Source organism: Lissotriton vulgaris, chromosome 1_2, assembly GCF_964263255.1.
Source record: "Lissotriton vulgaris chromosome 1_2, aLisVul1.2, whole genome shotgun sequence".
Taxonomy (NCBI): Eukaryota; Metazoa; Chordata; class Amphibia; order Caudata; family Salamandridae; genus Lissotriton; species Lissotriton vulgaris.
In genome coordinates, this window is record NC_141686.1 from 293,495,260 (window position 1) to 293,519,610 (window position 24,351).

Here is a 24,351-nt window from a genome sequence, read left to right on the forward strand (position 1 = left end):
ATTTGCAGTTCTTCCCAAGTGATCGGTGCTGCCAGGATTTCATTTTGAAAATCTGTGACCTCCACCATTTCTAAATCTTTAAAAAAATCTTTGGGAAATTTTACCCCTGGTGAAGTCGCTTCCTCAGTGTAAAGCTGTTTATAATAGTTTTGGAATACCTTCAATACTTCTGCTACGGAGTCCGGAACCAGATCTAAATGATCTTTAATCTTACAAATTTGGTTGGTCACTTCCTGCTGTTGCAGTCGTTTTGCCAAAACCCCCCAGGTATTTTCTCCCAGTTCGTATAGCTCAGACCTATACTGCAAATATTTAGCTGCCACCTCCGCTCCAAAATAATGATGGATTTTAGATTTAGTGAATCCCAATTACCTGTTGGCAATCCTCTATATTTTGACCCTCAATTACTGTCTTCATATGTTTAAGCTCAACTGCCCTTAACTGCTCGACCCATTTTTCAATTACCTCCTGAAGCACTTCTTGTCGAGAAATAGAAAAGCTCAGGGTCTCACCTCAAGCTCCTGCTTTAAAAGCATCCCTGACAGAGGTTTCAGAGGCTGTGCCTCTATTAATATCAAAGAATTCCACCACCATATGATCACGGTATGGTTGATCATACAGGAGTTTCCTTTCGAAGGTTCAGGGCAGCTGAGCTCTTGTAGCTCCACTTAATGGAATTTCAGTTACTAGAGGATTATGATCTGAAATGATCCTCGGGAAGCTCTTGATTTTAGCTATTTCGGCCAATTGGTTAGAAACAAAAAATTAATCCAACAGAGCTAGTTTGTTATGTGGTCTCGAGTAGAAAGTGAACCCTGGTTCGACTGATCTATGCTTACAACAGCTATCAACCAACCCGTGTTCTCTCACCAGTCGTTTTAGGGCCTTAAAAACTCTGACTTTCCTACCCTGGTATGGTGCATTAGTATTCAAGTTAAAATCACTGTCTAAGTGGATATTAAAAATCACCACAGAGGATCAGAGGATGTGGCCATAAGACCAATTAAACATTTAAGTGATTATCAGGACCATCTAGATTAGATCCATAAATAGAGCAGATTGAGATTGGGGCATTATTAGCTGCTAATTTATATTCTGCAATAGCCCAACGCCCCAATTTGTCTTCTTTGACTCGTTTACCAAATCCCATACCACGTCTTGTTAAATTTGCCACCCCTCTAGTTGTTGTCCCTTGCCTTGTACAATCTATCAAATCAAAACCTAAATCCCTCAACTACCGTTGTTTGCTCCAGGGTATATGGGTCTCTTGAATGCACACTAAATTGACCTGCATGTATCGGAGGCTCTTAGCCAACATGCCCCTTTTTTAGGTTTCGCCTGGCATAGCACTGCGCAGCAGTGCTCGCGCAGGCGAAATCTTATGTTAGAACAGTATGGGGCTTTGTCCCGCCTCCCTTCCATTGGCTAGCTCCATAAATGGAGGCTAGCCATTAGAAGAGAGATCTGTCCGTCATTGTCGGAGCAAATTCGTGGGCGTTCCAGCAATTTTTTCGCTCTCCGCCCCTTTTAGAACGTCATTGCGGCGGTGGGCGATGTTTTTTGTTTTTTTTACAGCATGTTTTTCTGGACACCTGCTGCTCCCCTGGGATTGTGCTGGGCCGGGTCTGGTCTGGTCACCAGCTGCTTCCCCTGGAATTGGGCTGGGCCGGGTCTGGTCACCTGCTGCTCCGCTGGGATTGGGCTGAGCCGGGTCTGGTCACCTGCTGCTGCCGTGGGATTGGGTTGAGCTCGGTTTGGTCACCTGCTTAACCCCTGGGATTGAGTTGAGGCTGGTCTGGTCACCAGCTGCTCCCCTGGAATTGAGTTGACATGGGCCTCGTAACCTGCTGCTCCCCTCTGATTGGGCTGAGCTGAATCTGAGTGCCTGCTGTTCCTCTGGAGCAGGGCTGATGTGGAGTGGTGTGGCTCACTGGTTAGAGGCGGCAGACCCGGAAGCAGAGGACGGCCCGGGACCAGGGTTCAATTCCCGACGCGGCAGGGTCGTGGACCAGGGTCAGCGGACTCAATAATTCTCACCTCGGTGCCTCCTCTAACCAGGGATCACACTCGGCAACTCTGAGCATTAGCTTGCCTCATCTCCACAATGGCCCCCCACATACGCCGGGGATGCCTGGTTTCACCTTGGAGATACCCAGTAGAGACCATCTCACAGGGAAAGCCAGGATGGGTTCCCCAGCAGTCTACAGCGCGGAGATACCCCATGTGGGGTGATTCATGCGCTTTACAGGACATCATTACATTACATTACATTACATAAATCAAAATATCCCGGGGTTTACTCCCTGCTGACAGTGAGGGGTTCTTCTGCTTGAATGGGAACCTGTGTGCACGCTGTATTTCTTGAGCCCAGTCCCACTTTTCTAGCTCAGGGAGAGCCCCTTTGAGGAGATCAACCATAAATGTTAAAGTATCACCCCCCCCCCCCCTCCACCCCTCTGGAACACCCAAGACTCTCAAGTTATTCCGTCTCATTCTGTTTTCAAAGTCCTCTAGTTTCTGTACTAGGTCATTTGATTCTCCAATGACACTGTGAGTTGAGGCTTAATTTTCCAGCATGTTCACCCTGCTCTCCACCTCATTCATTCCTACCACAAACTCGGAGCAAGTCTTAGAGATCTTTCGGATGGGTCCCTGCATCTTTTTAAAAGCTGTCTGAACTCTCCGACTCTCAATGTGTGCTTTTTCCCTATGGGCCATGATAAATTGGTATATAGATTCCAGAGAGGTAGATTCAGCAGCTCCCATAGTATTACCACCTGCTGATACATTTCCTTCTAATACTGGGGAAATGGAATAGTCCCAGAGAAGACCATGGGTCTTTATTTCAGTTTATTTGCTGCCTCTATCACAAGGATTCCTCCCCTTTTTAACTGTAGCAGTATCAATCAGAATCTCGTCTTGCCCCTTATTCAAATTCCTGGAGTCTGATGAATGGCCCTGAGTACAAAGTCGGACCAATCTGAAATGTCTGATAGGGCAAAAAATGTATCTCCGTCTTCTGCTTCAGCTAGTTGCAAGTAGCAAGTTCTTGACTTAACTCATCTGCATCCGCCTTATCAATAGAAGAAGGCACCTGGCGCAGCTTGGATACCCCAGCTGTGGGTAAATCACCTTCATTCTGTGAGGGAGTGTCCCCCCTTTGCCATCAGACACTCCTGGAGCCTCTACTGCCCCTTTTACCACAGCACTGTCAAGACTTAAAGTTTGGCTCACCTCAGAATCCGTGAGCGTCAGCTGAAGGTTTGTCTTGTAGAGCGTGCCGTCCGCCAGGTGTAGGTTGCTGGATCCAATATTTTGATCTTGTGAAGCTGAGTTTGTTGAGTTTGCGGGGATAGGATGATCTGGCCCTGAAGATGCTTTCCTATTAGGAGTCTTTCCTGACTCCCTCATAATAGTACGTGAGGGCTTCTTGAAAAAGGCAGGCCAGGCTCCTTCCAGTTCTGGTGCTGCAGCTCCATTTGCAGTGGAGCCTAGGTCCGCCTTTATTGAAGATTTCTTCACAGCTGAGCCGGCCTTCACATGGTTTTTAACCCCTTTAGCCGCCTTAGCTGTAGGCATTGCCGGGATGCGAAACAAAAGTACCCCGCCTCTAGCAACAGTAGTGCAAGACGACCCCAAACGCGGGAAAATTGAACTGCAGGAATCAGGAATAATCAGAGAATTCTCCCATCGTGGTCTGTTCGTTCCATGCAGACACTTGCTCTCTTACTCGGCATGCTGTGCAGCAGGAGAGATGGAAAACGCGGTTGTGGGATGGATCAAGCGGAAGGGCTCCCATCGGCCCCGATCACACAGCCGCCATCTTGCTGCCTTTTTATGTTGTTCCTTACCTTAGGGTTTATGGGAAGTTGGTTTGTTGGCCTTATAATTTTTCCTATGGGTTGCTGGAGAAAATCAAGTGAAGAAGTTTAAGCTCAATCTTTCCCTCTGGTCTTTACATCACTTAACAACGACACATCACACAAATATACATACATGGCTATGTGCTGGCTTCTGGGCAACAGCCCAGTATACAGTGTTCACAGTTAACCCAACTAAATGTAGCAGAGAGAGACAGCTTTTGTTATATTTCATGTGCTGTTACCAACAGCACAGACCTCTCAACTCGCTCATCTAGTCGAGGGAACCACATTTGATTTTGCAGGGCTCTTTTGGTGACTAACATACCACAGTGTGTTTCATGGGCAGGCTCGATGGCCGGCTGTTTTAAGCTTTGTGGAAAGAAGGCCTTTGAGTGTATGGCAGTGGCTCAGGGTCTAGACGACAGGCCTGTAAATACTAATGTGGGCTTTTTAGCAGTAGAAAAAAACATATAAATTCTGCCTGCTCGATTCTCACACATTTTCTGTTTCTCACTTTAACAAACCAGAGAAGGAATGTTTCCACTTGCTGGATCAGTTTTCTGTTGCGGTAGTTGTGGCCCTGCACTGCAAGTATAAACCACCTCACATGCTTATGTATGAGAGGTACTAAGATACACTGGTAGCAGCTTCTGTATTCTTCATGAAATCTTAAGGAAAGCATGGTTACGGTTCTCTGTAACAAATGCAGGACCCTAGCATGTAAACAGCATTCTACACTCCATAGCCGGCCATGTGAACAGAACATTCGATGACCATGACCACGTGTGGAAAATGTATAGAAGGTACTGGCAATTTTGGGGGTTCTACATAGATCAACTGGTTGCTAAAGAGGTGCTGAAAGACAAACCTCCAATTTAAGGCCTAATGGCATATATGAATATGAGTCTGGACACTAATCAGCATAGATATTCTAAAACAGACTTTGCTTCAAATCAGTAATGTAGGAAGGAATTAGACTGGTTACAAATATGTGCAGATATATTGCATATTACCCATGTGCGTTTAGGGTTCACCCCTGTATTCATTTTGTTTGCTGAGTTATTATAGCAATAATTCTTACATTTTGTGTAGAACAGCACATATTAAATATTAGTTTGTTCTAAAATTCTACTACTTTTGTGTGTGTGGTGATTTTGGGGTTCAGGTTGGTGCGCCACATTTTCAACTGCAGATGAGAGATAAACTAATATGACACCTAACACCCCTTCTCACTCAAGAATATTTCAGAGAGAGAGAGATATGAGAGACACTTGCCAAGTTTCCTTTTCAAGGTTGTAATTTATTTGTGTGGATGAGGAAGTGTACCAGGTGTGAACATAATTTGGGGAACACAACAACATGGTGCGATTACCCTCTCTTTGCTGGAGCACAATCATGAGAGGAGAAGCAATGCTTTGCAAGTCAGTGGTGGCATCTAGTTGTATGGCTGCCTGCTTGAGCAATTAGTTATAGCTGTGCAAGGTAAGTAAAACCCTACAGGAAGTAATGTACCATTGGTTACAGATGTGCAAGGTAAGTAAAACCCTACAGGAAGTAATGTATAAATGGCTACAGCTGTGCAAGGTAAGTAAAACCCTACAGGAAGTAATGTGCCATTTGTTACAGCTTTACAACGTAATTATAACACTACAGGAAGTAATGTACCATTGGTTACAGATGTGCAAGGTAAGTAAAACCCTACAGGAAGTAATGTATAAATGGCTACAGCTGTGCAAGATAAGTAAAACCCTACAGGAAGTAATGTGCCATTAGTTACAGCTTTGCAAAGTAAGTATAACACTACAGGAAGTAATGTATGATTGTTTACAGCTGTGCAAGATAGGTAAAACACTACAGGAAGTAATGTATGATTCATTACAGCTGTGTAAGATAAGTAAAACACTACAGGAAGTAATGTACCATTGGTTACAGATGTGCAAGGTAGGTAACCCCCTACAGGAAGTAATGTGCCATTAGTTACAGCTGTGCAAGGTTAGTATAACACTACAGGAAGTAATTTATGATTGGTTACAGCTGTGCAAGATAAGTAAAACACTACAGGAAGTAATGTACCATTGGTTGCAGCTGTGCAAAGTAAGTAGAACACTGCAGGAAGTAATGTATCATTATTGCTGTGGGGTTTAGCTCTGTGCTGGTGCATACAGCACAGACATTGGTACAAGGTGGTCAGATGTCATCTATTGGTAAAGCCCAGGCTCAAGACTGTAACCCTTCTATAACAGTAAGTAGTGTGAGTTGAAGGCAGCTGTACAGAATCACAACACTGCTGACTCCAGATCTCTTCCCTTCTAGGAAGATTCCAAAGCCTGCCTCAGAGTAGACCTGTGGCATCCACGCCTAAGGAGGAGCTGGCGCTTGAGAGACTGAAGAGCTTTGATCTCGAGTGGCGATATGGACCTTGTACTGGTGAGTAGTTGTGGAAAAGATACGCTTGCCTCGACCCTCGTTTCCAGCCGCCTGGATGAGGCGTAAATTTGATACCCACTTTGTCTGTTGAGATACAAGTTTTTAGGTAAGGTCATTGCAGTCACATAGTGCCCATCTCATTTTCAATCTTTTGTTCTCTTGTTGTCCTCTTTTCTCTATCCTGGTCTTTCCTTTGTATCTCTACTGTCCCTTGTCTATGCCTTGATGCAGCGTGAAGGGGATATACAGCAAAATAGAAGAAGGAAGCATAAAACACCAAAAGGGCTCTTAATGCTGGTCACTCCTTCCTCGTCCATGAAAAGCCAGCGATTTGTATCACGATTTGCACTGAGGGGACATTAGGGAATTGAACCACAAGGAGATGAATTGATTTGCCCTGGATCACCATAAGTAGTCATGTCCCGCTAGTGACAGTTTTTATAGTAGACCGCACTGTCTTCTGTTTACACTTTCATTTTTTTAAAGTTATGTGTCATATTAAGGGACATGTTTCTTAAAGCCTATTTTAGAAAAACAGTATTAATGCAACAGAGCCCCATACTGGGGTGGAATGCTGTCCAGAGTCATTACCAATAATCAAGATCTATTCAATGGCTTGCATCCATCACTTTTTGTATTTCAAAGCCAAACACCAGCAATGATCAATCAATCAATCAGGAGTTTGTATAGCACAGCTACTCACCCCTTAGGGTTCAAGGCGCTGAGTGAGGGGGGCGCTGCTGATCTATCTGGGTGTGGAGGTTCAGTCGTAGAGCCAGGTCTTGAGATCCTTCCTGAATTAGGTCAGCGACGGAGATTGCCTGAGGTGGAGAGGCAGAATGTTCCAGGCTTTGGCGGCGAGGTAGGAGAAGGCTCCATGGAACAGTGGCCAGGGCAAGTTGGGTGGAGCAAAGTTGTCTGGCTGGTATGTGGAATGAGAGGTGGTTGTTATGATATGCTGGTCCTACGTCATGGAGAGCTTTGAAGGCATGTGTGAGGAGCTTGAAGATAATTCTCTAGTTTGTTGGGAGCCAGTGGAGTAGTTGAAGGTGTTCTGTGATGGGCTTGCTGCGGGGGATGTTGAGGACCAGTCTGGCTGCGGCGTTTTGAACATTCTGTAATTTTCTGGGCGATGCTGGCATAGAGTGCGTTGCCGTAGTCCATACGACACTGTGGTGTGGAAGCCCCCTTCCTGCGGTCTGGCGAGGGTCCAGGTGCCCTTGACGGGGTCCATCGGGCCAAGGGAGGCTCCCCCAACCTGGCTGGGATCAGAAGCAGGGACCGGGCCAGGTGTGGGGGTGGCTGGCTAAGTCCTTTCCACTGCATAGTAAGAGTTTGGTCCAGTGTGTTGGTGATGAGTGCATGGGTGACTGTCTTTCTGGATTCTGTGGGAAACATATGCATGTTTTTCAAAGCAGGTAGAGTGTGTGGAAGCAGGATGAGGATACGGCGTTGATCTGCCGGTTCATAGTGAGTGAGGAGTCCAGTATGATGCCAAGGTTATGTTTGTGGTCCTTGGGGGTGTGAGAGGTTCCCAGTGCAGCGGGCCACCAGGAGTCATCCCAGGCTGAGGGGGCGGGTCCCAGGATGAGTACTTCTAACTTGTTTAAGTTGAACTTGAGGCAGATCTCTTTCATCCAATTGGCAACAGCCTTCATCCCGCTGTGAAAGTTGATTCTGGTGAGTGTGGTTTGGTTGGTGAAGGATCAGGATTAGCTGGGTGTCCGCATAGGAGACGATGTTGAGTCCATTGTTTCTGATGATGGCCGCGAGGGGGGCCATGTAGACGTTGAAGAGGGTGAGGCTCAGGGAGGAGCCCCGGGGCACTCCGCAGCTGATATCTGTAGGTTGTTAGGGGAAGGGAGGAAGTCTGACTCGCTGTGTTCGGCCGGTAGGGAAGGAGTTGATCCAGACCAGGGCCTTGTTGCAGAGTTAGGTAATACGGGTGCAATAGGAGACGGTATCGAAGGCAGCCGAGGGGTCCAGTAGGATGAGGCTGCTGTTTCGCCTTGGTTGAGGAGGGAGCGAATGTCGATGAAGAGTAGTGCGGTCTCGGTGCTGTGGTTGCTTTGGAAGCCGGATTGCAAAATGTCCAGGAAGTGGTTCTTTTGAATGAACTCGGAGAGTTGGGCTTGATGGCCTTCTCAATGACCTTGGGTGGAACGGTGAGGAGGGAGATGGGTCTGAAGTTCTTGAGGTCAGTCGGGTCAGTGGATGGTTTCTTCAGCAGGGGGTTGATCTCTGCATGTTTCAAGTTGCCAGGGAAGGTGGCGGTTTCGATGAAGCAGTTGTTGGTGTGCGAAGCTGCAGGATAATGGAGGTGGATGTTCTATGGAAGTTGTGATATGGGCAAGGCTCTGATGTGGCTCTGGAGAGGATGCTCTCCATGCTCTTGAGTGTGTCATCTGTGGTGAGCATAGTCCAGTTGAGCAGGATCTGTTTAGAGTGTGGCGTGGTTGTCTGCGGTGGTGACCCGGGTTGTGGTAGGTTCTTGGGGCATAGAGTCCTTGAGTGTGGCTTGTCAAATATGGCAATTTAGTCTCTGCATTTAAGGCACAAAGTAATATGGGTTATTGAGTAGGTAAATCTGTGTGTTTTTATATAATGCATACAGTATTTGTACTTAGAAATAGTAATAAATGAAAAGTCTGTGTGTGTTTTTTGCATAGATTGACTCTTTTAGATCAAGGGCAGCAGAGATGGCACAAAAATGATTCATTGAAATGCTTGAATGAAACCAAACCCCTGCCAATTACTTTGGTGTTTTCATTTATTCATTTTATAAATTTAGCATGTCTGTGCTTGCCAGAGAGTGACAAACCATATGGGCTTTGAGCTGCAGTGGTTCTCCTCTTTGTGTAAGGACTCCAGCAGATCCCCTACCTACCCGCTGCCACAGAGGGGTTTTTCCAAGGGTCATTCATAGGCCCTCTCAATGCACCTCCTCCATTGTGGACATTGTCTCCTCCTTCAGCTTTTCCTACCACTTTGAAGCTGATGACAAATCAATCTTTTGCCTTCCTACCCCATCCTCCTACTTCCGATCACATGTATCTGATGGCCTCGCTCCAGTCCAGCACTGGCCGGCCATCTGATCTTCTAGGTTAAACTCATCCAAAGCGGAGGTCCTTTATAGCCCATCCTCTTCTCAACCTTCTCCCTAACTAGCTCCATCTACTTTCCTCTTGACTTCTAGACTTTCTTCTCCCTGATGGCAGTCTCTGCAATCCCTTCAATCATTGAAAGTGCATGGAATCACTTATCCCTCCCATTGCAGTACATCATCAACGGGGCCTGATTGTAAGAAATATATGCCGATATCTCTAGTTCCATACTACCAAGGCAGTAGTGAATTCGCTAATAAATTAGTTTATTGTAACAGTCTGCTTGTGGCCCACTCGACAGTCTTTTATTTCCACTGTACAAAGTTCTCCAAATACCACCACGGACTACCTTGCCAACGTACTGACCGACAGTTCTCTCACCAGGAAGCTGCGGTCCATCACTGAGAACTTGTTGCCCACTCTGAAATGCTTCTGTAACATCCTGATCTGATTCTTTCATCTTATTAACCTCCTTTAACTCACTTAACTTGTAAAGTTGTAGGCTGATATCTACTGTACCTGGAAAGGTATAGACTGAGATCTACTGTGCTTGTGAATACTTATCATTTATAACATATTTTATTGTAAAAAAAACACATACATTAACCATCTGTTTTTTTAGATTAAAAATAAACTCGCATAAAAGCCCCCTACCACTCTCACCTCAACAGTAGAACAATGTTTCAGATATTGTTTGCAAAGTGATTTACAGCAAAGAAGAGAAACGCAACCTCAAGTCCCTCCTCTGTCTAGAGTGGCCCCATCTGCTCAGCCTCCGGGTCCATCTCCCACTGCCAGTTTCCTCATTTACCTTCCTAACTTGATGGTCCAAGACTCTAGTCAGACTAAAAAGATAACTTCTCCTCTGGTGAAACTGAATCAAAGCACTCCACAGCAACCCTAAAAAATCCTCATTTGAACTGCTTTCTCAATATCCTCTTTCCTTTACCATTCCTGAAAACACACTGATGATGCCTTTATCGCGAATAGCCTGGACTAGTCACTGTCGATTTTTTCAACTGATTGGTCAATTGCCAGTTTGACTGCATAACGTGTTTTAATACATTTGGCCCTAATTTAGATCCCATATCTCCAAATAATGACTCCAGCTTAAAATATAATTCAAGGCCGCATTATTAAAAGAGTGAAGCTGCTAGTGGAAACAAAGGACTACAATAGAGGGAGAGAAGAGAACAGTAAACGAGTGCCATGTCCAGGTTATGAACATTGCTAACAATTCTTTGTGTAGAATCTGTATCCCAGGTTATGGTGCAATAGTTCATATGTGCTTGTAATGGTGTATACTGAGGTCTAATGGACTTGTAATGGTGTAGACTGAGGTCTACTGTGCTTGTAATGGTGTAGGCTGAGATCTACTGTGCTTGTAATGGTGTAGGCCGAGACCTACTGTGCTTGTAATGGTGTAGACTGAGATCTACTTTGCTTGTTATGGTGTAGACTGAGGTCTACTGTGCTTGTTATGGTGTAGGGCGAGACCTACTGTGCTTGTAATGGTGTAGACTGAGGTCTACTGTGCTTGTTATGGTGTAGACTGAGATCTACTGTGCTTGTAATGATGTAGCATGAGATCTACTGCGCTTGTTATGATGTAGACTGAGGTCTACTGTGCTTGTTATGGTGTAGACTGAGATCTACTGTGCTTGTAATGGTGTAGGCCGAGACCTACTGTGCTTGTAATGGTGTAGACTGAGATCTACTTTGCTTGTTATGGTGTAGACTGAGGTCTACTGTGCTTGTTATGGTGTAGACTGAGATCTACTGTGCTTGTAATGGTGTAGACGGAGGTCTACTGTACTGGTTATGGTGTAGACTGAGATCTACTGTGCTTGTAATGGTGTAGACTGAGGTCTACTGTGCTTGTAATCGTGTAGGCCGAGACCTACTGTGCTTGTAATGGTGTAGACTGAGATCTACTGTGCTTGTTATGGTGTAGACTGAGGTCTACTGTGCTTGTTATGGTGTAGACTGAGGTCTACTGTGCTTGTAATGGTGTGGACTATGATCTACTGTGCTTGTAATGGTGTAGACTGAGATCTACTGTGCTTGTAATGGTGTAGACTGAGATCTACTGTGCTTGTAATGGTGTAGGGCGAGACCTACTGTGCTTGTTATAGTGTAGACTGAGATCTACTGTGCTTGTTATGGTGTAGACTGAGGTCTACTGTGCTTGTAATGGTGTAGACTGAGATATACTGTGCTTGTTATGGTGTAGACTGAGGTCTACTGTGCTTGTTATGGTGTAGACTGAGGTCTACTGTGCTTGTAATGGTGTCGGCTGAGACCTACTGTGCTTGTAATGGTGTAGACTGAGATTTACTGTGCTTGTTATGGTGTAGACTGAGGTCTACTGTGCTTGTAATGGTGTAGACTGAGATCTACTGTGTTTGTAGTTATGTAAACTGAGAACTTGTGTTTGTATTTTTAAAAGCCTTGAGCTCACCTGCACGGAAGCGCTGACCTACACGCGCTAACACAGCCCTCCTCCTCCACCCCTGACACAGCGACGCCAGCGCTGATACAGGGAAACGCCCAAAGGCGGAAGCCACGCCCACTGCGAGGCCACGCCCTCCTCTAAGCTCTACTTAAACGCTGATAACTAGCGCACCGATCATCTCTGTTGTAATCCTCTGAGGCGGAAGCCGGAGGACTGTGCTCTCATTTGATTTTAAAACTGGTCATTTTCACTTGTGTTTGTATTTTTAAAAGCCTTGAGCTCACCTGCACGGAAGCGCTGACCTACACGCGCTAACACAGCCCTCCTCCTCCACCCCTGACACAGCGACGCCAGCGCTGATACAGGGAAACGCCCAAAGGCGGAAGCCACGCCCACTGCGAGGCCACGCCCTTAACACCTATTACAAATGTGCCGGCCATACCAGCGCAGCGGACGAGCGCAGCGGGAGCGCCGTTTGCGTGCCGAAGGCGCGCCTAAGGCAAGCCCGTCTGCGCCCGTCCGCGCACGACCGGGCCTAGGGCCAGACTCTATGCCGGACCCTACCGCCACTAAGGTAAGCTACTCTCGTAGAGATCTTCTTAGCCTCAGACCCACTAAAAACATCACTTGTCACGTAATGCGCGATCCCAATGGTCCCTTTACCTGCTGTAACATCTGCAAACCAGGAAAGCTACTCCTTCCCAAACCTTCTGTTCCTCCCCCTGGCCTTAAAATTGCGACACTTAATTGCAGATCGCTTCCCAAGCATGCCCTGCTCATTAATCATCTCATGTCGATCTTAATCTGGACATACTTTTCCTTACCGAAACGTGGATCACTGAGCACTCTAACTCGGACGTAGTTCTGGCTTTACCCCCGGGCTTTCTTATCATGTCCCAACCCCGCCCCTTAGGCAGAGGAGGTGGATTAGCCATCATCCATCGGGATCACTTCGCTTGCCGTACCAGCGAGATTCAGAGCCAGGAGTCAGAGAGCTGCCTCTTCACGATCCAGCTATCCCCGACTAGCTCCCTGTCAGGCCTCCTGGTGTATCGGCCCACCGGGCATTTCAGCCCCTTCTCGGCCGCCCTTCTGGAAACCGTCTCATCCTCGGCCCACCTGACATCCAACTTCCTAATAACAGGAGACTTAAACATACACTTCGATGACCCACTAGACACAGGGGCGTCCGACCTAATTTGTGACCTGGCGGCCCATGGCCTTCTCCTTGCCAATACCGGTGCCACGCATACGAAAGGGCACCTGCTTGATCCGGTGTTTTCTAACATCCCTTCTCTCCAATTCATAAATTCCCAACCACTCCCGTGGACGGACGATTTCCTGGTCACGACCCACCTACCAGGGGCATTCAGGAAACCCCAAAAACCCATTACTTACACCAGAGACAGATCGTGGGCCAGACTCTCGGCGGAGGACTGGTCCAAAGCCCTGGATTCCACGACCCCTAGTCTCATGGAGGATTCTTCCACCGCGGATATCCAGTTCAGAAATTGGATCTCCTCCTCCCTTGTGGTAAAATCGATTACCTATACTTAATTTGCTATCAATAATCAATAAGAATAACTCAGAAAAATAAGAGGCAAAATCCGGGATATTGAGGTTAACTCAAAAGGGTTTTATTCCTGTAAAAGGAATTGGGTTATTGGCTCGAGCCAAGGTGGCATAACCATTCCATCACCACACAGGGTTCAGGAAGGGAAGACAGACAACATATTGTTTACAGAAATACAGATATATAGTCAATGCATTACAATGTATGAGCATGTAGTAGGCGTAACAGTAGGCGTAACAGCTGGAAAAGAAGAGATAAAACATGGAAACGTCACAAAACGTCATTAAAAAGGCGGTATAATAGGCGTGCATAAAGGCGTACACTAGAAACGTCATTGATCATGAGGTCACAAAATGGGTGGATACATAAGAGAATCTTGCAATGTCAGCAGAAATATATGGCAGAGATGCGCGCGCAGCTGCTTGACGTGTGTCTGACGTATAACCAGAAGGTGAAAGGACTTGACATTTCGCACTACAAGTGTAGACATAAGTGTAGACATAAGTCTGGGATTTCAGATCAACCTAATCCCAAATCGTATCTGGTATCATATGTTTAAGGAACAGTAGTGTCTGGAAGGGAAAAGGTCTCTCGGGCAGGGACTACTCTATACTGTCTGCATGTATGCGTCTACGTGTTGGCATGCGGGGTGAGGGGGCATGGTCCTACCATGGCAACGGAGTCTATGAATTACTTGCACGGAGACAGAAGAACCGGGCCCTCTGCTCCTGCAGCTGGGAGGATGTTTACTTGAACTACGAGACAGGAATGTGTTTTCGAGGAGTGGAACAGATAATTCGAAGGTTGAAGACGGTCTTGGCAGGCAGAGGTTAGGCTATGCGCCGGAGCCGCGCAGGGAAGTAAGGTGGGGGCCACTGGCACAGAGGTAGCCTGGGCTGAGGCCCTTGGAGTCAGGAAGCAGGAGAGAACTCGAAAAAGGCTCAATGGCATATTCTGGGCCTACTTCGCCAGAGCTGAAAAACGTGTAAAGTGTACCACAAAAAGACGGTGGCACGACATATATAGGAACTGAATATTCAAACCGTTCATGGCGGATCTGAAAGAGGACAAGTTAAAGATGGACGCAAATGTATTTGCGTCTTCATGGCTGGCACAGGAGGGAAATAACATGCACTGCAAGCTAGTACATGGAGACGGTGGGGTACTCGCTGGGGAACACTACTTGATCAAAAATTATATTTCCTCATTCCCTCCTTGTTCCCCACGGACCCTTCATGAAACATCGATTCTCATTAATTGATCGACTTGTTCACTTAACATCATTTGCTCTTCTTTCTTTAGGCGCTTTGAATGAGACCTGGAACGTGGAACACATGAAGTGGCACACAGGCCGCAAATTGCCGGTCCACATTGGATACACAGGCAACAACTGAATACTACAAGAAAACCAATACCTAGGAGGGATAGGATCTTCCACCCCCAGGCAGACAACGTTGTCCAGAACCAACCGGACCAAGTCCAGGTGCCTGGAGTCTGATGAATTAAACTTGCGATCTTATGGAGACGTGTAATAGCTTTGTACACGGATGGTGCGTTATTAGGGATGAAAATACAGCAGCTTGACCCGATGACCTTACAAGCTCCACCCCTATCTGCCAAGATGACGTCAATAACAAGACGATTTTGAAGAACAACAACCCGCATAGCGGACTGCTCCTCCGTTAAGTTACCTAGAGCTGAAGCGGTCTCAAGTACCACTGCTTCGAGGGTTCTGGTCAATCTACGGATTAGTTTACTATTTGAAACAGTACCTAGGTAGGGGAAGAAACCTTTATTGAAATCTGTATATTGTTCCCATGTAGTTTCTTTATAATTGACAAGCGGGAGATCTCTCTTGTATCTATGCTTAACCAGATTGGTGTTTCTATGATAGTCGGGAGGGGCTAGAAAAACAGGTGGCAGAAGGAATGCAATATAACAAGTGCCATCCCAGTCTAAAGGCAAACGGACATATGCGGTGTGACCACAAACAAAATAGGAATGACGTAGAGCCCTAAACGTGGATCTACCATGATCAGTAAATTCAACTACAGTGGTACATTTACTATGACCTACGTGTACAGAACCATTCTTGCGAACACATAGTTCACCAGTAACAGGCAAGACTGCCATAGCAGGTAGAACAGGAGCAGCTTCGGATTCGACAGATAAAATCATGAAAGTGACTGTGTAATTTCCTAACCCATATACTTCGTTTTCTAGATCAGTTCCAGTATCAACGGGGAGTCCCTCCTTGTCAGGGTAGCATACCTTAAGCAGGACTAAGTTCAGGTCACCCCAAACCCAGTTACCGTCATAAATAGCAGCAGTAGAAACTAGGGAATTGAGCATTTTAAACCACGCGGCACATGTGCCATTGTGAGTGAACGGGTACGGGAAAAGGGGCAAAACACCCTTGTTTTCTTGGTAAGGAGGGAGACGACCACATATCCAGCAATTAGTAGCATTAGTAGCCTGATGGGAGTGATGTAACATACTGATGAAAGTGTTGTTGCGCAGCGCAAGTCTATATGATAATTCATGAGGCGGTAATTCACTAAAAGAATGTTCAGTAGTAGCATTATAAGTAGCACGCTTGAATATAGGGTAGTATATATGCAGAAGAATACCAGCAGTGATAACCAGCAAACATAGGAAAAACATAACAAGTAATGTCACTATACAGCGACTACGAAGTGATTTGCAATACGCCTTTTTCTTATGTTGTCTTTGTCTATCTGTCTCTCTATCTTGATCTAGGGGATACATGTCAGAAACTAATTTAACCGATTCACCTAGGGGAGGACTTAAACAATTAAACTGTCTGACTTGCTAGATCGTAACTTTTGTCTGTAAATTTCTGAAGCAGTTTTCTCAACCAAAGGGAGTTTCGTGTCAGTTTGTGGAGGAGGGCAGGGCTTAGTGTCCAAGTCCGAAGGAAGTCCAAAGTATTTCTTTACGTGGCTGGAATGCAGCCACCCTTTCCTGCCCTCGATTTTTACAGCGGTCCTCGTCGTAAGCAGAACCAACTTCGGCGACTGCCAGCGGGGCTCCAGCGGGCTCTTCCGATCGAAATTTCGGACATATACAAAGTCACCAGGTACCACTTCATGGGGCTTCGCCTCAGTGTTGTCGGGAAAGGCTGCAGCTACCTGTGAACGACAAGATTGTAGTGCAGACATCAAGGAGGCAAGGTAATCTGTCAGCATAAGACAATCAACATCAGTTATTTTACGCGGGATGGGCGTCCCCCACATATTCGGTGGCCTACCGAAGACCACTTCATACGGGGATAGTCCAGAACGGGAATGGGCCACCATCCTCATATAGAAGAGGGCGACCGGCAAGGCAACTATCCAGTCTATACCTTTATCTCTACAGATCTTGGAAAGTCGGATTTTCAATGTTTGATTATGACGCTCCACGAGACCTGCTGCCTCGGGATGCCGGACACAATGGAACTTCCACTTGTAACCTAACAGAAGTGTAACGTGTTCCATTAGCTTGGATGAGAATGGCTGGCCATTATCTGAGTACACGATACGGGGCAAACCATACCGCGGGAAGTATTCACGAACCAACTGCTTGGCAGTGGTCGGAGCAGTGTAGTCGGGAACTGGGTATGCCTCTATCCATCGGGAAAGAACACACACGACTACGAGAACATACTTGAATCCTCGACACCGTTCCATCTGGATATAATCCATCTGGAGGACTTCAAAAGGGTGATCGGGAGGCTGAAATCCACCTTGTTCTACGGGGATGCTTTTACCTGGATTGAACTGACCACAAATCATGCAAGTATGTACTTTCTGTTTGGCTGCTGCCCGTAAGTTTTTATTGGACCATATGTGTTGAATACTGTCTAGCATTGCTTTCTCACCAAGGTGTGCAGGACTATGTATTGTATTAATGATGACTTGTACCATAGAGTCGGGGAGAAACCATGTAGATTTTCCCTTCGTCATCCATCCCTGGTCTGTTTGGACCCCTCCTAGTCTAGTCCATTCCTTAATTTCATCTGGTGTTGCATGTGACTGTATGTCGATCACATCATGTGCGGGATCCCTAACTGTCATGCAGTGTGCTGGTACCCCTATTTGTGTCTGATCAGTTACATGAGTTCGGTTCTGAGCGGTCTGCTTTGCTGTTCGGTCTGCCAGGTCGTTACCCAGGGAAATGACATCAGTAATCTTAGTGTGTGCCTTGCATTTCATGATAGAGATTGCAGTAGGTAGATGTATTGCATCTAACAGAGCTTGAATGAGGGGACCATGCTGGATGTTGGCACCGTGAGAAGTTAAATAACCTCTCTCTCGCCAGAGGACTCCAAAGTCGTGAACGACTCCGAATGCATAACGTGAATCAGTATATATGTTAACTCTCTTATTTCGGGCTTGAATACATGCTTGTGTCAGAGCAATAAGCTCTGCTGCTTGGGCTGACAAAGTGTCAATACAATTGGTTTCAATGACTTCCGTGTCTGTCGTGACGGCGTAAGCTGCCACTAATTCACCTGTCTTTGTTCTCATACATGAACCATCCACATAAAGTGTCAGGTCTGGATCTGGTAACGGGACATCTGTCAAGTCTTGTCTGGGTTTTGTTGTGATAGTAATAACTTCAATGCAATCATGTGCCAATGGATCTACCCCATTTACTGGCAATAACGTGGCAGGATTCAATGTGCTGCAGCGTCTGATTTCGATGTGTGGCTGAAACAATGTCAATTCATAACCTGTCAGTCTTGCTATGGTTAGGTGTTGGGTCTGAGTTCGATTCAAGAGGACTTCTACAGAATGTGGAACCTGTACTGTCAATGGATGTCCTAACACAATAGAATCACTCTGTCTGATTGCTAAAGCTGTAGCTGCAACTGATTTCAAACATGCTGGAAGGGCTTGTGCGACTGGGTCTAATGTACTGGAAAAATAAGCACAAGGCTTATGTGAACCTGCTTGTTCCTGGGTGAGGACTGACAATGCAGTACCTTCACGTTCTGTAACAAAAAGTGTAAAAGGCTTACTGTAACATGGTGTCGCTAAAACAGGTGCTTGACATAAGGCTTTCTTTAAGTCCTCAAAAGCTTGTGTATGTTCCTGAGTCCAAGGGAGGACAGACGAAGTCGCTGCCTCCTGCGTTGTTAACTGAATGAGTGGCTTTGCTAGAAATGCATATTGGGGAATCCATTGTCTACAGTATGAGGTGAGGCCTATAAAGGCCCGTACCTCCTTTTGTGTTCTGGGTGGTGACATGTTTACAATTAACTGAATGCGATCAGGTGTGAGCTGTCTCCCCACTTTGGACAGCAAGTGACCCAGGTACACAACTTGCTGAACACAGAATTGTAGCTTCGAAGGAGACACCTTGTGTCCCTTGTCAGCCAGGAAATTCAAAACAATCAGAGATGCATTTTCACATTCGGGTTCGCTTCGAGCGGTGATCAACAGATCATCGACATACTGAAGCAGAGCAGTGTGAACTGGCATGTGGATACTGTCTAGTTGTTTTTTCAATGCTTGGCTATAGATGCTGGGGCTTTCTGTGAACCCTTGAGGTGCACGGGCAAATTTAAAAGATCGTCCATTTAAACTGAATCCGAACAAATATTGGCTTTCCGGATCAATGGGAACACTGAAGAAAGCATTCTTGAGATCGATTACAGTAAAGAACGCTGCTTCGGAATCAATGGCTGTCAGCAACGAAGAGATATCTGGGACCACAGGGTACTGCGGTACAATGCATTTGTTCAATTCGCGCAGATCAATAACCAATCGATAAACAGGTGGGGAATTCTGGTCAGTACGTTTGAGAACAGGAATGATAGGGGAATTACACACATTAGAGTCGGTTTCCACAACCACACCTTGTGCGATTAGCTCGTCAATGATTCTCAGTAAAGCCACTACAGCATCTGGAGGTAACTTGTATTGTCGAATTCGTGGTAATACCACTCCTGCTTTAAGTGTGACTCGATACGGAGTAATGTGCATGCAACCTACATCAGTGGGGCCCTGCGCCCACAGGTGGGCAGGGACGTTCTGTAATCGGGGATCCATGTCTCTCAATACATAATGGCCTTTGAAATCTCGCAAAAATAATCGTACTCCCTCGGGAGAACAACAAATAATAGCCCCTAGAGCTTTCAGTGTTTTAATGCCCAATAGATTTTCTGGACAGGATTTCGTGAGCAATAAGTCTGTAGTCCGTGTCAGAGGACCTACTGCAAGAGGGAGGGGTTGTGATACTTCGTTGATAATCGGTTTTCCTGAAAATCCGAGGGACACGTTCTGTGAGCCTGAGAGGGGTGCCCCTGGTACTTCACTGTGACTTATCGTGGTTCTGCTTGCCCCTGTATCAATGAGAAACTTTCTGTCTTTCCCTAAAACTTGACTATGTACATAAGGACCATTCTGATCTACAGGAACTTCAATAAGGGGCAAGCGGAATTCACTCTCTAGGCTGTTTCATGTGTATCGTTGGTAGTCAGGGTAATCGTTCTGTGCATACTGATACATTTGCTGTGTCGTGGTTTGCGTTGCAGTAATGGGCTGTTGCTGAGGTATCGCTACTGTCTGTGAAGGAGCTGGCATGGGTGCGATCTGCTGTGTATTCTGGGGTACTTGTTGTGAAGTCTGATCTTGTCTAGGAGGACGCGGTCTTTCTTTAGTCTTGCCCGTGGCAATATTATGCTTCAAAACGGCACATTCATTTATATAATGACCTGGCTGCTTGCAATAATTACATACACCTTTTACGGGAGCTGACGAATTACTAGATTGGTTCGCACCCTTTTTCTGACCATCAGCAGGAACTGACTGAGCAACTAACATTTTCATTTTCGTATCTTTCATACGTCTCTGTTCATGTTCTTGTTCTTCTCTAAGCCTATTCTGGTGATACTGTAACATTTGTAACATTTGCGAAGGAGTATTAGCTTGCCAAGTGCTTTCTACTTTCAGTACTCTATTCTTAACCTGGGGTAGGGAATTCTCGACTAATTTCGTTACAAAAAGATGTGGATATGACTCGCTACTTGCTTTCAGACCGCTGTTAATACCAAAACATTTCTCAAATCGTGTATAAAAATCACTAGTGTCTTCATCAGGTTTCTGTTTGCATGCTGAAATTGCACCCCAATCCTCCTTTTTCGTACTCAATAAACGTGGCAACACTTGTACTAATAAACCTGGTAACGCTTTAACTTTATCCCCAAGCCCTAGGCCTGGCACTCGGGTATTCTCTTCATCTTGTAATGCAGCCCAATCAATCTTCGCATCACCCACCTCCCACTCTTTTTCTCTGAGTTTCTCGTATATGCCTGGAGGTAGTAACACTTTCAGTATTTTCATAAGGTCGGGATATGTGTAATCGCCCATCAATAACATATCCTTTATTTCGCGGTGAAAACCTGCAGGGTCTTTATCGTGACTGGGTACTAATTTCTTCATTTCCAATAATTCCATTTTAGTTACAGGAGTATACACAAATACGCGTCTAAGCGTGTGGTCTGCATTCTGTACGGGGTGCACTTCTCGCAACGGATTCTGTCTATCCATGTAATACATGGTCTTTCGTTCCATAGCGGGTGCTGCGTTAATCTGTGGACATAAGAATGTACTATACTTGTGGCGGTGTTCTAGAATTACTTTAATTAGATCAGTACTTAAACCTGTCCATCTGTTCGTGACCAGTTCTATTAGTATATCACGCAGGGGACCTGGATCAGAATGCTGGCTTTTATATAACAAGAGCAGATGCTGTATCATATACATGCCAGCTAAACGCTGCTCACTCGGTGTCAAGTTCAGGAACGTATGCGCTAGCACATCATCACCATATTTCTCGGAGTTGTCAGCCCATTGCACGGCTGACCTGGCTAATTCTTGTTCATCCATAGAGTCAAGTGCATGATACCCCATGCGCTCTTGAAGTACTCGGTCGGTGGCTTGGAATAAGTGTTCGGGTGTTTTAGGATTACACATGGCTTCCTGATATATTCTTTTACATTCCGGGCGCACTAGACGCACTGGATCTTTAAACGGTCTTCCTTTACCTACATACGCGACCATCTCTCTGACTGGCGCCTGTGCTTGTGCTAGTGTCTCTGGTTCTTCCTCTGGCTCCTCCTCTGTGGATTCATGTTTATCTGCATCTGCTTCTAGAGCAGCCTTTCTTTTCTCGTGCATCTTAGTTATTGAAGTTCTGATTCTTCGGTACATGTTATCTATACTGGCTTCTTTGTCATGCTGACCATCGGATATATGTCGGCCCCACTTGTGGAGTGCTTTCAAATCATCCGGGTTCGCACCCGGCCTATCTGCTTCTCGAATAAAACAGTTTATAAGAAACCGTAATAGCTTGGCTTTAGTATCCACTTTCTGATGCTCCATGGCCTCTTTAATGCTTTCAGGCCCTACTCCTGTCTGCACAAACTTATATATTCGATCCATATGTTCTGTCATTTCAGGTAGTGACATTAGGAAGTTCGTGACTCGCCGTAAACGTACTGATGCAAGTAACATGTCTACATCATTCTTTTTACCCGGTACCGGATCATATCTACAATCTGCAAGGCGATCTCCATAAAATGTAATATCTGTTCTAGGTGTACGCTGTTGCGCTATTTCTCTAAGACTCAGGCGATGATTTGGTGGCGGAGTCTGGTAACCAGCCCCTCCGGACGCGCCTCCTGAGGCACCGTCTCCGAAAGGGTTAGTCGGATCTGTATCAAGGGAAGTAGGAGGATTCTAGGGAGGAGTAGCTTGCGGGGGAGGAAGAGCATAAGGGTTCAGACCGTTAGGCACAGGCCCTGGCGCAGGCAAGGGCGCAGGCAATGGGGTATTAACATAGGTGGGAGCAACATCATCTAAGTAGGAAGAAAGGAAAACGTCCTTTGCTGTCCTCGGGTGTGTCTTAGTCGGGAGCAATGGGGGTGGTAGGTCCTTCGGTATTTCTGGAGAGGCCTTAGGCAGGCCTTTTGACAGGATGGGGAACATGCCATTCATAAGCGTATTTCGCTGTCTGTCTACTTGCTCTAATTTTACTCTGATACCTTCCTCTACTAATGCGTCTTCTCGGACCTTGTCGGGTTCTTCCTTACTCTTTTCTTCTAGTCTGTGAGCTTTTTCTGTGCGTCTATGCGACTCTTTACGCCATAACTCGATGGCATCTTTCTGTGACTGTCTGGCTTTCTTTTTCCATAATGCTTCTTCTACTCTCATGATGCAATCTGCATCCCATGTCCCAGCAGCGGGCCATCTCTGATTCTCGGACAGTTCTTTAGTGTAGTCTACCCACAAGTCGAGAAATAAAACAGCATCTAAGCCATGTTTATGGTACATAAAGTACCCTGGAGTGTCCCTAGGTGGAATGGGAACAGCTTCCTCTAAAACCCCCTTACGGGTTTTTATTTGTCTTAATTTAGAGAACAACGGCATTCTGAAATCTGGCTACTTGATTCTTACTCAGATATGAACACACTATACATAAGACACGTCGAAGCACAACAATGAAAATCGAACATTCACTCATACCACGACATTTGAATGACACATTAAAACATTTCAAGAACGAACCACATTAATTGAGTACAATAACAAGTGCAACAGGATGTACCGCTAAACGGCACGGATACACCTTATACAGGTGCAGACTAGATGTACTGCTATACAGTACAGATACACTGCTAAACAGTGCAGACCAGGCTCGTGCACCCGAACCTGTCTTGACCGGCACAAACTAATGCGCACGTCAGGATGCGTCCCTAGCAACGGTACTCACCAGGAAGCACGGAAACGGAAGGCCTCGGAAACTCTGGACTGGACTCAACACGGACTGGATTCGGACTCGACTCGCGACGTGGATACTTCGGAACTTCGGAACCTGGCGGGCCTCGGTATACCACGGATCTTGCTCTCTCAGCTAGGCTCGGGTTGGGATCCTCCGCACTCCTCACCGCCTCGTCTGGGTGTCGATCGCAGCCTCAGTCACCTCCGTTGGCCTGAGGGAGATACAGGAAATCCTGCGGATACGCGTAGTTGTCCGTCCGGCTGTGGCAGGGGGCTAGGCCTGCAACGCACCGCCGGCGCGTGGGGTGGGGGAGGGGTCCCTATTCGGGCGCCAGAACTGTGGTAAAATCGATTACCTATACTTAATTTGCTATCAATAATCAATAGGAATAACTCAGAAAAATAAGAGGCAAAATCCGGGATATTGAGGTTAACTCAAAAGGGTTTTATTCCTGTAAAAGGAATTGGGTTATTGGCTCGAGCCAAGGTGGCATAACCATTCCATCACCACACAGGGTTCAGGAAGGGAAGACAGACAACATATTGTTTACAGAAATACAGATATATAGTCAATGCATTACAATGTATGAGCATGTAGTAGGCGTAACAGTAGGCGTAACAGCTGGAAAAGAAGAGATAAAACATGGAAACGTCACAAAACGTCATTAAAAAGGCGGTATAATAGGCGTGCATAAAGGCGTACACTAGAAACGTCATTGATCATGAGGTCACAAAATGGGTGGATACATAAGAGAATCTTGCAATGTCAGCAGAAATATATGGCAGAGATGCGCGCGCAGCTGCTTGACGTGTGTCTGACGTATAACCAGAAGGTGAAAGGACTTGACATTTCGCACTACAAGTGTAGACATAAGTGTAGACATAAGTCTGGGATTTCAGATCAACCTAATCCCAAATCGTATCTGGTATCATATGTTTAAGGAACAGTAGTGTCTGGAAGGGAAAAGGTCTCTCGGGCAGGGACTACTCTATACTGTCTGCATGTATGCGTCTACGTGTTGGCATGCGGGGTGAGGGGGCATGGTCCTACCATGGCAACGGAGTCTATGAATTACTTGCACGGAGACAGAAGAACCGGGCCCTCTGCTCCTGCAGCTGGGAGGATGTTTACTTGAAC

The 24,351-nt window shown here is 46.1% G+C and overlaps 1 protein-coding gene across 1 annotated transcript in view; it reads left to right on the forward strand.

Moving 5' to 3' along the window:
- Positions 1–24,351, forward strand: part of POLD4 (DNA polymerase delta 4, accessory subunit) — a 201,655-nt gene that overhangs the window by 171,507 nt on the left and 5,797 nt on the right. The window contains exon 3 of the mRNA XM_086953265.1: positions 6,177–6,290. Within this exon, the coding sequence (XP_086809391.1) occupies positions 6,177–6,290 (114 nt within the window). The remainder of the gene's footprint in view (positions 1–6,176; positions 6,291–24,351) is intronic.